This window comes from Trichogramma pretiosum, unplaced genomic scaffold (genome assembly GCF_000599845.2).
Source record: "Trichogramma pretiosum strain Unisexual culture from Peru unplaced genomic scaffold, Tpre_2.0 scaffold20, whole genome shotgun sequence".
NCBI lineage: Eukaryota > Metazoa > Arthropoda > Insecta > Hymenoptera > Trichogrammatidae > Trichogramma > Trichogramma pretiosum.
In genome coordinates this window covers 1,973,637-1,986,476 of record NW_019641696.1, presented here as the reverse complement: position 1 = coordinate 1,986,476, position 12,840 = coordinate 1,973,637, and the positions used below count along the sequence as shown (strand labels likewise).

The 12,840-nt window shown below is 46.6% G+C and overlaps 1 protein-coding gene across 1 annotated transcript in view; it reads left to right on the top strand.

Annotated features, from left to right (window-relative positions):
- Nucleotides 1–1,658: 1,658 nt before the first annotated feature.
- LOC106656465 overlaps nt 1,659–12,840 on the top strand; it is a 187,788-nt gene continuing 176,606 nt past the window's right edge. The window contains exon 1 of the mRNA XM_023462110.1: nt 1,659–2,454. Within this exon, the coding sequence (XP_023317878.1) occupies nt 2,232–2,454 (223 nt within the window). The 5' untranslated portion in view covers nt 1,659–2,231. The remainder of the gene's footprint in view (nt 2,455–12,840) is intronic.

Below are 12,840 nucleotides of genomic sequence, written 5' to 3'. Positions count from 1 at the left end.
GTCTAACTTTCTTTCAGAGTACCTAACCAATTCATAATTCTTCTAAGTATTGTTGTTGAACCAATCTTTCAACAATCCTAATTACCATCTAAACCATTTCCTGAGTACTTATTCTTTATTGATACGAGAAGATATAAGAAAAATCATCTATAATAAAGAATCTATGCAAACAGTGACAATTTGATTCACTCGATGAACAATATATCGTCTACCTTACGATCTGAACCATTTACCGAATTTCCAAGATCAATTTTCAAGCGCTCGATCAAATACAGGCTATCGTTTTCCGTAAGATAGAAGGAGACGCGAGGTACACAGGAGCGAGAGAGTCACAAAATTAGCGCAGCGGTGCTGACCGTCCCCGAGTTATTATTTCGAATTCGTCGCCGATATTATAAATTTCCTCAGCCAGCATAATTCGTCATCTTTAACCCGTAAGCTCTTTCCGATATGGAACGCGCGCATATATATACATACAGCTGGCCGTGCGCGCGCGAGAGACTTCAACGAGCGAGAGAGACTACAATACCTCGGCGCCATGTAGAAATTCATCGTGCACCACTACTACCATATCGCTACTACTGTTCTCAAGCTCGGGGGCTGTATATACATCGATCGCAGCACATATCGCCCCGAGTAAAAGCCTATACGTATATATGTATGTGAAATCGTACTGCTCTGACTCTTAAATTGATCTGTTGCCGCATACTATCGATCCCGCGAGTCTCGAAGGTTAATCGCCTCGTTTCCTAATTTTGCACAAAGCCGGGGCTCTCTCTAAAAGTCGAATAATAATAATTTCCACACACTAACTCGCATCCCGTCCCTCCTTCCTCGTGCATAGAGTGCCGAGAGAGACAGAGAGATCGACGCGCAGACACGGAAAGTAAAAAAGAACCGAGAAGAAGAAGAAAAAAAAATTTGCACGAAATATTCACACGTGCACACATTGATGCACACGGCGGTGGCGGTGGCGGCATACGTATAGCGTAGCGCGCAGGTAGGTACATCGGCGGCTAGGTGCATAGGTCGGAAAACGAGGTCAAAAGCACAGCAGCAGCAGCAGCAGCAGCAGCATGCGCACGCGGCCTGTGCCGCACACAGAAATGAGAGAGAGAGAGAGAGAGAAAGAAAAGGTGAGCGGGCCGCGCGCACACAACTGCTGCCGCCGCTGTTCCGCGTGCAAAAGCCCATGTACACCTGAGCACTGGCACGCACACCAATATAGCAAAATACTAGCAGCTCGTAGTAGTTGTAGAAAGTCAGTAGTAGTAGTAGTAGTATATATATGCAGCGGCGCAATGTACAGGAGCGAGAGAGAGAGAGAGAGAGAGAGAGAAAAAAGCTCTCTGCAACGCGCATGCGAAAGGTAGAAAGCGCCTAGAGAGAGAGAGAAAGTAGGGGAGTCGTAACGTATATAGCTATACGTACACCCCACTGCACTACGGCAGGTTGGAGGGTTGTGTGTGCGGCGCGGCGCGCAAAAGGTGAGTTGTCCGCAATTCGGATTCTATATATATATCCATCTACGCTACTATAACTTCGACCCCCACCACCCCTGCGCTACTCGAGGGCTGTACGCGAATTCGCTCTCTCAACCTCGTGTGCGCGTCGCATGCTCCGCTGCTGCCGAGAGTCAGTCCGCCGTCAACGGCCACGCCATAAGCATCGAGAGTGTGTGTCGCGTCACGTTGTGATATAACGTGGCTGCAGGCGCGAGGAGACGGCCTTTTTTGCTCTTTGCGCCTATGTCCATGCATACAGACGTAAAAGTACACGGTTTAGAAAAAAATTGAAAGGGGTACGAGTCGAGAGAGTTTCGGGGATACGAATTTTGCGCGCGCTGCGCTCCGCGCGTGTAATTGTTCAATTTTCCCCGTAGTTGAACCGATTTTTCGTCGCGTGTGATCCAAGTGTTGGAAATAATTGCAAATTATCGATGTTGAGCGGAGGGTGAAAAAAAAAAAAAAATAATAATAATAATAAGAAATTGACGTGTGTTGGAATGGAATAATGAGTGCGCCGTGACTATGACGAAGCAGCCCACGAGGACGATCACGATGCAGCAGCAGCGTCAGCAGTCGCCGATTCTATCTTCCACGGCGTCTCTACCGATTTTCGAGGAGCAGCTGTTGCCGGTGATCGCGTCACGCGTATGAAGCGAAGACACCGTAATTAACATCTCTTTCGAGAGAACAAAGATCGAATCGAAAAATCGAGACAGCGAGAGGATGAAAAAAAGCAAAATGAAACTGAACTGGTGGCGATTGTCGAGGCTCCGGACCACGACCACCACCGCTTCTCCTGTGTTAATGTTGTTGTTATTGTTGATGATGATGATGTGCGTCGTCGAGGCCAGCGAATTTCCCGAGCGCGAGTGCTGCGATCCGATCTATCCGATGCCCGATCCGACGAGCCGACTGCCGAACGTGCCGTCGCCCACCGGCAAGACTGGTGAGTAGCACATTCTTTTTTTGGCTCGCAGCGTCGGAAGCACGAGAGAAATATCAACACGAGTCCTCCGGAATGCACGATCTTGCATATCGTGCGCGCACGAGAGCAGCCCAGTCAGTCCCGCGGAGATTTTGATGCCGCCGCGCATAGACGCGTTTATGAATAATTTCGAACTACTACTACGCCGTGTGAGTTTTTTTTTTTTTTTTTTCATTGAAGACTCGCTCTTATATTAGAACCGGGCGCGCACTTGGCTTTTTCGGGGGAGTGGGTGGCCAATCGCGTGCCTTGGCACATTTCTCGCTCGGCTCGCGGCTCGGAGCTCCGCGAGGTAAGAGAGTGACCCACGAGGCACTATACTTATACTGCACACGAATCGATTCGCGCTGCACGCGGCAGGCAGACACAGCAGACTGTGTGTCACCTGCAGCATGTTATACATACCTGCGGGCCTGCCTGCTATAGATGTATATAGGCGAAACGCACGTTCGAGAGCGCGATACATATACCCGTATACATCGGTTTATTGGAAACTTTATACATTCTGAGAGAGGAGAGAAATGATCGATCGCGGCCAAGTTAAACGCGCCGATCGTTTTTGCGCGCGAACGAAAGATAAAAAAGCACACGGGACGGAATTAGCAGCTTTACGCGAGCATGTGTGTATTCTACGATTGTTTTTTTGTTAACCTTTTTTTTACGGTAAGAGAGAAGTTGTCTGCTGACGATATACATATTACAAAGAATTTTGATCAATGATTTATCAATTTATTCGGAAAAGCGTATACGTGTGCGGGCTATTGTGGTCTTTTTCCCGTTAACTGGCCCTTTCTGTTGCTGCTTTTTTTTTCTTTTTAAAACGATGACGTGCACGGTACACGGTTCGAGTTCAGCACCACCGCACGATGGACTGAATGATTAATAAAGATTAAATTGTTTGTATTTTCGTATACACGATCGCGATAATGCCTCGCTTCGTAAACATTACTCGGGGGTCTCGTTCGTTTACAACGACGACGACTCGCCTGCGGTTTTCGCAAATTTTAATTTTTCTCTCCCGCTCCCTCTCGCAGCGATGACTCGGCAAGTTTAACGTTAGACCAAGCGTCGTTATAATTTAACGAAAGAGAACGAGCGAAAGAATTATCCACAAAAAAGTGAGATAAAAAAAAATCGACCCTTGACGTTGGTGTTAATTTACCAAACGCACCTGTGTGTGTGTATCTTTTCGCGCATTTTTTCCGTAATCATGCTGCAACAGTAGCAGCAGCAGTCACCGACGCCTGTGTGTATATATCCCAACATATATATCTACGTGCCAGAAGCCTCCTCTTTCGCGTTGTTCCTGCTGCTGTGTGCATGTGTATACATACGCCGCGTACCGACCTACTTCTCTCTCTCTTTCTCTCTATTGCATTCCACGTGTGTGTATGTGTGTGCGAGTGCAGTGCCTTAACGAGGCCTCCGGACTCGTGTGTGCAGCAGCAGCAGCAGCTCTCTCTCTCTGTCTCTCTCTCTCTCTCTGTCTATTATATGCCTCTGCACTCACGCGTACAGTGTACGACTCGGGATTTCGCCGCTGGCCCCCGACTCCTTTGCTCCACCCACTAGAGAGTGCAGTTACCCTTTCGGCAGCAGCAGCAGCAGCAGCTTTTTTATACATCTCTCTCTCTCTGTTTTGAAAGGGGATGTATAACGACTACGCGAATCACTTATTTCGCGTTTTTTTTTCGAGGAAAAAAAAAGGATGTAGTCTAGGCTTTCTAATTCGGAGTAATGGACGTTTACATATGTTCTGACCTCGTGACTATTTAATGTATACGATTTTACAATACTGAGCTTCAAAGCTTTTTGAGGATTTATACATAAAAATGACTGCGAAGCTTTTAAGCGTTGGATGAATATTAATATAATGTATGCTTTTTGTTAAACTAGTGTATTTAGTCACTTTTAAATACGTTGATTTTACGATTCGACTCAGCACCGTAATACAGCAAGCGCTGATGATCCATGTTATATATTTTCGTATAAATTATACCAGATGCGAATGATGACGCATTTTTTCGAAAATTCTCATCGCCCGCACGCAGGGCCAGGCGCGCTGTTTATCCATCCCCCGTCCGTATTTTTCTTGATCCACTACTGCCGCTGCCACACGGAAAATTCAGGAAAAAACTTTGACGCTAAAAAGTCCGGATCCATGCTATATATAGCTCATAGCTATAGCTAGCTGCTGCCGTATATGGCTCATTTAATTAAGAAAATTCGCTTCAAACCCGCGCGCGCGCGCGTGGAACTGATTCCATGTATAAAAAAAAAGAGAGTGAAGCGAAAAAGCCAAAAAAAAGGGGGGAGGGTAGAGATAAAACTAGCTTTGCCAGATGACGAAACGCTTACTTTTCATGCGCGGAATCGGGCACGCGGCGTGAGTATATACGTGGAAAAATGCACCACCCAAATAGTTTTGAAAAGCGAGTAGTCGAGCTGCTTCTGCTGCTGCTGCTGCTCGTCGCGCATAGATATTCAAAAGAAGATATTCGATTACTGATAGAAAAGTGTGCTCCCCGTTTTGCCTTTTACTCTCTGTATATATATAGTAAAGCGGCAAAACCGAACGAAAACTGCAAGAGCCTGTATTATATTATACATATAGTATAGAGGCTATATATGTGGGACTCTGAGCAGCAGCAGTAGCAGCAGCAGCAGCAGAGCGTTGAGTGGAAGGCCAAATTTATTCACTTTCGATGGGAGTTTTCAAGTGAATTTTTGGCTTGAAATAACGCATTTTGTGTACAGCCGCTGCTGCGCGCATGAAAAAGCTCGACTTCGCGCGGCTGGATAGAGAGAGAGAGAGAGAGAGAGAGAGAGAGAGAGAGATAATATCTCTACCTCTCTTGGAAAACGAATGCGAGCGCCGCGCCCAGCCATGAATATAATCGCGCGGACTCGAGATATATTATATAAGTATCTCCCCTCTCAATAAGTGTGGCGCCAAAATTTCCCGCGTATTTATTATACAATATATACAACAAAAAAAGAGTACTCTTTTTTAACGAAATTTTAAATGCGCTTCTTCACAAGACAAACAGCACTGCAATAGCTTTGCAGTTTATTATAGCTTCGCAGCTTTGATGACTGAATATTGCTTCGTGTGTATCTATTTTAATCGCTGCTGCTGCTGCTGCGAGTAAGGTGTATACGTATGTGTACCATGGGAAAGCGCGCGCGCGAACAAACATGCTCTCGATCGCGCGTATACATCGCGCGAGTTTCACTCTACATTTAATCTGCCGATAATCGGGCGCGTCGTCCTGCGAGCGCGAATCGATTATCGGAGCTAGATTACATCAGGCAGCTCGTTGCTGGGTGTATACGTGTATCCACACACGCACACACTTGAGAGCTCCGATGACAACATAGGCACGAGAAAATACGTCGAACGAGTGTACACACGATGAGAGTTTTCAGCTCGGGCGCGAGAAAGCCCAAAACAAAATAGCAAAAGTATCGTTAAATTTACAAATTGCCTATACGTAATTCTTATACGCTGTCGTTGCTCGAGATAGGCCCGCCCAGGACGAGTCGTTACTGCGTAAATGTAAACACACGTAATTTTTGGCGCGCTTATTACGTGCCGTACATATTTACCAAATCATACTTTGTAACGTACATCGTACCGTCTCTCGGCACAGTATCGTCTCGTCCTCTGCCTAGCTCGCACCTAGACCCAGAAAAAGTTTTCTTACTCTCGACGACGTAAAAAAAAAAAAAAAATAAGTACAAGTTTAATCATGAATCCAACTCGGTCGAATCAACAAGAAGCGTCGGCGTCGTGCAGCTGGAACGGCAGCCTCCCGCCGGACGGCAAGATCCGCCAGTATCCAAGAAAGTTCAAGACGAGTCCCGACATGAAAGCGGCCATCGTCCTGGACAAGGTGCCGGGGCTCGAGCTCGTCGAATACATCAACGCAGTGAACGCGGCCGTGAGCCCGGCCAGGGTCGAGTGGGCCGACGAGCTGGAGCCTGCGCAGGTCTGCCTGTTCCTCTCGGACGTCACCGCGGCCCAGAACTGCCACGGCGTGTTCGTCAACGTCGCGGGACACAGGCTGCGCGCCCGGGCGCTCACCGACCCGCCGCTCGTGCGAGTCCTGGTCACGAACGCGTCGCCGCTCACCGACAACGAGACGATCGAGTGGCATCTGGATCGGCAGCACAATATCAAGGTGAAGAATTGGGTCCACCTGGAGGCGAAGCCGAGCCGCAACCCACAAGCGCAGCCCAAGGAAAACGTGCTGAGCTTCGTGCGTTATTTCTACATCGAGGCGCACTACATACCCAAGCTCCCGGCCAAGATCGAGGGCAGGGCGCACGACAAGTCGTACACGATCTACTTCGGCTCGGAGGATCACTGGTGCGACTTCTGTCACCGGGTCGGCCATTACGAGTGGAGCTGCTCCAAGCAACTGATGGCCAGGTCGATCGGCTTGAACCAGAGGCCGACGATACCCGTCGTGAATGGCACCGCACCGTCGTCTACGCTATCTACTCCGCGGAAAAATGTCGGAGTTTATTACGACGACACGAACAGGACGCCGACGACGCCGAATGGTATGGATCGGTCGGCTCCGCGGTCTACGCGGTCTACTCCGCGGAAAAATTTGGGAGTTAATTTCGACGACACTGCCGCGGAGAGCAATGGTACGAATCGGTCGGGTCCGCCGTGTACTCCGCCGAAACAGTCAGTAGCACCCGGAGACGATGTATCAGGAGGTTGTTAATTTTTTTCTTTTAATCCGATCGTTTTGACATACGAATTTTTTTATTTTTACGATTATTTTCTATTCAAAAGCTTTTGGCCTCCGATTCGTCTTAGCACATGAGAAATCTCCGAGACAGGTCAAACATGTGCAGCCATCGGCCCCCCCGAGCCTCGTTGGCGATCATGCCGATGGAGCAGCCGCAGCAGAAGCAGCAGCAGCAGCAGCAGTAGCGATAGAAGCAGCAACAACAGCAGAAGCAGCAGCAGCAAAAGCATCATCGGCAGCAGCAGCAGCAGCAGCAGCGGTAGAAGCAGCAGCAAAAGCAGAAGCAGCAGCAGCAAAAGCATCATCGGCAGCAACAGCGGCAGCAGCCTCGGCAGCCTCGGCGTCGTCGAGAGCTGATTCAGCAGAAGAATCGGCAGAGGTAGCACTAGAAGCATCGGTAGAAGCATGTACGGCAGCCAATTTGCCCCTATCGCCGCGCAAAGACTCGACGGCCTCGACGGGCAGCGATCCAAGCTGCAGCTCGAGCCTGAAGAAGAAGATCAGAAATCAGATGAACAAAAATAATAAGAACAATAAGAAAAATAAAAAGACGTCCGTGGCGCCGTCGTCGTCGTTGCCGCATCTGTACACGAAGGCGAGCGAGAAAAAGACCGCCGCGACCCAACCAGGCCCGAGCGGGACTTCGACGTCGCAAATAACGCCGGCGCCGTCGAGAGCCGCGGGCGCCTCCGTAGCTGCTGGCCCGAGTAACCCAAGGACGGATACTTCCAATGATTCGTCGACGAACCCGCCAATCGTGGGGGCGATAGAAATACACCCGCCGCCAGCGACGGAGGGACCGAGGACGATCGAGGAGTCAACGGCGAGACTAGAGCTGCCCGTGCAACTCCACCAGCCCGGGGAAACGGACGAGGGACAGGCGAATTCTCCCCGGTCTTCGCAACCCTCGCCCTCGAGGCCGGACGGCTCGATTCTGCGACTGGCCCCAGCCACTCCCAACAGTCCCAGCAACGGCAAAGGCTCGCCGGCCCCGAAGCCGAACAACAGCAAGTCGCCCTCTGGAAGCAGTAAAGGCAAGCGCAGCTTAAAATCTGCTTTTCAACGTCTGTTGTGAGCCAGAACAAGTAGTAGGGACGCGCGGGTCTTGCGTAGGGACGAAACTTTTAACTGCGCCGTTGATACATATAATTTATGTATGTTTCGTGCGTGCGTGTTTATATATTTGTAAATATGTGTGTGAGTGTGAGTGTATATACATTCGTAAAAGTTAGTTTAGAATCTATATTAAATTTAAATCGATCACGCGGCTCGACCAATTAACCGACGCGACGCGAAACAAACTCGACCGTATATATAGATACACGTGCCTATACGCATGTGGCACGAAAGGGGGTAGCTAAAAAAAAAAAAGAGGGAAAGAAATGAGGTCGCTACCGATGGGGATCGATCCCCCCGCGTTTTGGGAATTGCGCATCGATATTAACCCGCCGTCCCGTACACACAAGTATTTATGCGTTCGAGCGTGTATGCGTGTGTGTGTGTCTGTGTGTATAAACTTGTCTCTGTGTGTTGTCTCTGTTTGTTCGTGTACCGACGTACAAAACAGCTGATGATGTACACTTTTGTTTTCACACCTCCGTATGTGGAGTTATTGACTCGACGCGGGTTTTATCACACGTAACGCACAAAACGCTCACCCCCTCAGTGCGTCGAAAGGCTAATTATAGCCTCCTATATTGTACATAGCCTCACCCTTATATTTTTGTATTATTCTTTATGTGTAACTCGTGTAAGATTGGTTAAAGAACGATACTCGACTGTTCTATACTTGACAGAAAGGTGCTGTGTATGATGAGTGTATGATTACTTGATACTTGTTATCATTCGGTTATGATTCGTTAAATCGATACACCGCGCGCCGAGCTCGAGTTATTCTTTTGTGCGCGCGACTCGTGCAAAAAAATTGTATTTTCATTTTTTTTGCATATTTTTTTTTAATTGAAGTGTGCGTATGTAGGTACGCATGCACGCCTGTGTATGCAGTACGAATTCGGACAAAAATCGACCTTTTTTTTTGTATATTTTTAGTACACAGCGACAGAAACATTGTATAAACCAATTATGTTCGGCCGAATTATTTGACAAAAACAAAATTCTTTCCGTTCATCGAATTAAAGTAGGAATTTGGTCCGCGAAACGAAATAAAAAAAAAAATGAGAGAGAAAAAGATAAAGAGAGAACGAATAAATTCAGTCTGGATAAACGTACACTGCACTTGGCCTTTTTTTTTTTTAAACTCTTTTCATTTCAACTTCCTCCTCCACCTATACCTTACAAGATCCTCTATATATAACGTCGCGCTCTGTATGCACGTGGAACGAAGGAAGAAGAAGGGAAAAAGTTGTTAGTACACTCTCTCTCAGAGGAAAAAGGAATCAAAGCTTTCGCGTGCGTGTGCGCGAGAGCTTGCAAGCACGTAGACATAAATAGAGAGGGAGAGAGAGGCAACGAAAATAAGTCGAGAAGTCTCATGAGTTACACACGACGACGACGCTATTCGGGGATCATTTGAACAGCGATAAAAAAAAAGAGTACAACTTCTCGAGAATTAAACGAGCGACTACTACTACTGCTACTACTACTACTACTACTACTACTCTCGTATAGTATAGTGTGTATAAATCTAGCGTTGCGTGCACTGCACCGCCGATGCCACTTTTACCTTTTTCTGATAATAATATATAATACCTTTAGAGCTCCTCCGTAGCTGCTGCTGCCGTTACGTTCTTATACGGATCGCCGGTTTTCCAAGTGGTTCCAAGTGATATTGTCAGTGACAGAGGAATTTAAAGACATTAATTAAGTGCTTCATATACTGCACGGGCCCCTAACTATCTCTCCCTTTTGCAGCCAGGGGTATATCTAACATTTAATTGAAGGCTTTATATATCACGCGGTATAAGTTCATCAATTTTGAAAAAAAAAAATTATATATCTTTTCCACATACGATAATTAATACGATAATATATCTAATTAGTCGCGCCGATGTAAAAATATATACGTACGATCGGTGTAACGTACTAATAATATAATACGCAATCCGAGGGCAGAGCTATAACCATACATTATGCAAAATAAATATTATACATACGTACATATATACGCGCGCGGACGTGTGCGGATTTTTTCCTTGCGTAAACGGCTCGCAGCTAGTATGTCCATGTGTGTGTGTGTGTGTGTGCGCGCGTGATTCATGCAGGTGCAACGTGATCCTCATTAGCAAGTTTTCCAGGTCAATGTGTTATTAGTAAAATCCTACCCCCATCCCCCTCGCACGCCTCTTACTAGTAGAATGCGCTTTTGCGGATAAGTGTAGTAAATAATAGTCGATAAATGATGAATAATAAAATACGTTTCTAAAGCTTTAGCCGAGCAGCGCATTATCGTACACAATTTTTTTTTGTATTTCATTTTTGTGCCCAGTCTCTTTCTCTCTCTCTCTCTCCCTCTCTCGTTTTTCGAGTGAAAGAATTAAGACCACTGCCGCGCGTGCGGGTCGATGGACTCTCTCTCTCTCTCTTTCCCTCTGTAGTATACTGCAAGCTCCATGCGCGGCAGTGTTGTAATGATTTGCAAACACGAGCTTGGCAGCAGCAGCCCTTTTGCGAGTCGGTACATTTTAAAGCGAGCCGCCGCGCACGTCATAAATTATGACTATATTATTAGCCGCGCTGCGTGCTCGATTAAATACACTCGCATGTGTGTGCACATGCAAGCTTGTGCTCGTGCGGGTGGAAATGAATAAAAAAGAGAGAGAGAGAGAGAGAGAGGGAAGGAGTGAGGGAGAGAAAAGAAGTTACTCGTTTGGGTACTACCGCTGCTGCTGAAGCGCCGAAGTGAAATTTACAACTGACTAAATCGGTCCCTGGTGTCTGTGTGCGCGCACGTGTGTACGTGTGTATTACATGTGCCCGCGTGCGCGCGCGCGGCAAGGCCAACTTTGCATTTAGCATTTATATATAGTGTCGGTTGAAATTAAATTTTTTAGTTCGCGACGTGTGTAGTGCAGGCTAAAATGATTACACATCTACGTATAAAATTTACTACCCCGCACGCGTGTGTGCATAAATACTCGGTCCACTTATATCTATATTTTCTGCCCCCCCCCCTGCGCTTAACTCGGGTATATATCTGTCAGAAACTTTAAAATAAAGTTCATGATTAAATCAAAAGTTCGCGTCGCGAGTATGGGGGAGCGGAGGAGGACGAGGGTTTGTAGCAGCAGCAGCAGCAGAAGAAGAAGAAGAAGCAGCGAGCGAGCCACTGGCACGACACATTATGGGATACGTATACCCCGGCACGTATATAATATTTAGTCGCGCAGCCACACATGCAACGGACTTTTGTCATACACACAACATATTCATACGGCGCTTTTGGCATTTCGCACCGTGTGATGTTGTATATCGTGGGGTACTAAACGGATACTAGCACGAAAGTCGACTGCTGCTGCCGCTGCTTTGTGTCTATCGAGACAAACTTTTTCCGTTCTGGTCGTTACTTCTTTTTTTTTTGTTTTTGGTAATTTTAATTTTTCGCTTACAGTAGCCGTACGATATGCCCTGTATACAGATATATACAGTGCATAATTTTCATCCGAATTAACGCAGAGGAATGCATTAATTTTGGACCCAAAAATTACAAATTCAAAAATATTTCCGTTAATTAAATTATAAATCGAGCGCGCGAGCTTGCGAACTGACATACATACGCGATGTCTCTTTTATGACGACGAGTGCTATAGCATACGTGTATAATATACTTGACGTTAATTTTTGACGAATTTCCTCCCAGCTGAGAGAGAATATTCAAATGCGCGCGCGCGAGCCACGTGGTTTGATGTGTTGGTGCATGTATACGACTCCGCGGCAATATATGTATACGAACATTTCTCTCGAGTGGGTTTCCTGTACCGCATTAAAGCTCTATTAATAAGAGGATAAAAAAATAGTGTTTTCATCATGACTGATAGAGAGATAGAGCGAGAGAAAGAGAGAGAGAGAGAGAGACGCGAAGCAAAAATATACTTTAATTGAAAAGTAAAATATTCATTCGGGCAAAAATATTTTCGACCAACGGCCGGTGGCGGTGGCACGTGTGTTCACGTACGTACGCACGTCAAGCTCTGAAAAGCTGACTGCGTTTCCGCGGCAACTTGGGCAGACTTTTTTATCGGATAAATAAATGATAAAGTTGCAATCGTTTCATGTCCACGCGCGCCTATACGTACAAACACTCAATTTTTTCGCGATTCATCGGACACAAGTTGATGAAATTCGTGTTGCGTGTGTAAAAAAAAATTTATCTATATTTATGTATAAAAACGAGTCACTTTCCAGGAGAGATTTTTGAGCTCGCAGTGTACGCACCCGCCGGGAAGTAATAAGCAATAATATACTATTGCTCATTGGCTTTAGATTATACTTTTGCATCGATGCAGCATGTAAGGAACACACGTTCTCATGGCTTCGATCGATTTCGAACGTCTCGTACGATGTCTGCGTCACTCGGATCCCCGAAGGCACATACACGCGTCTACGTATACGTTTAATGTATCAA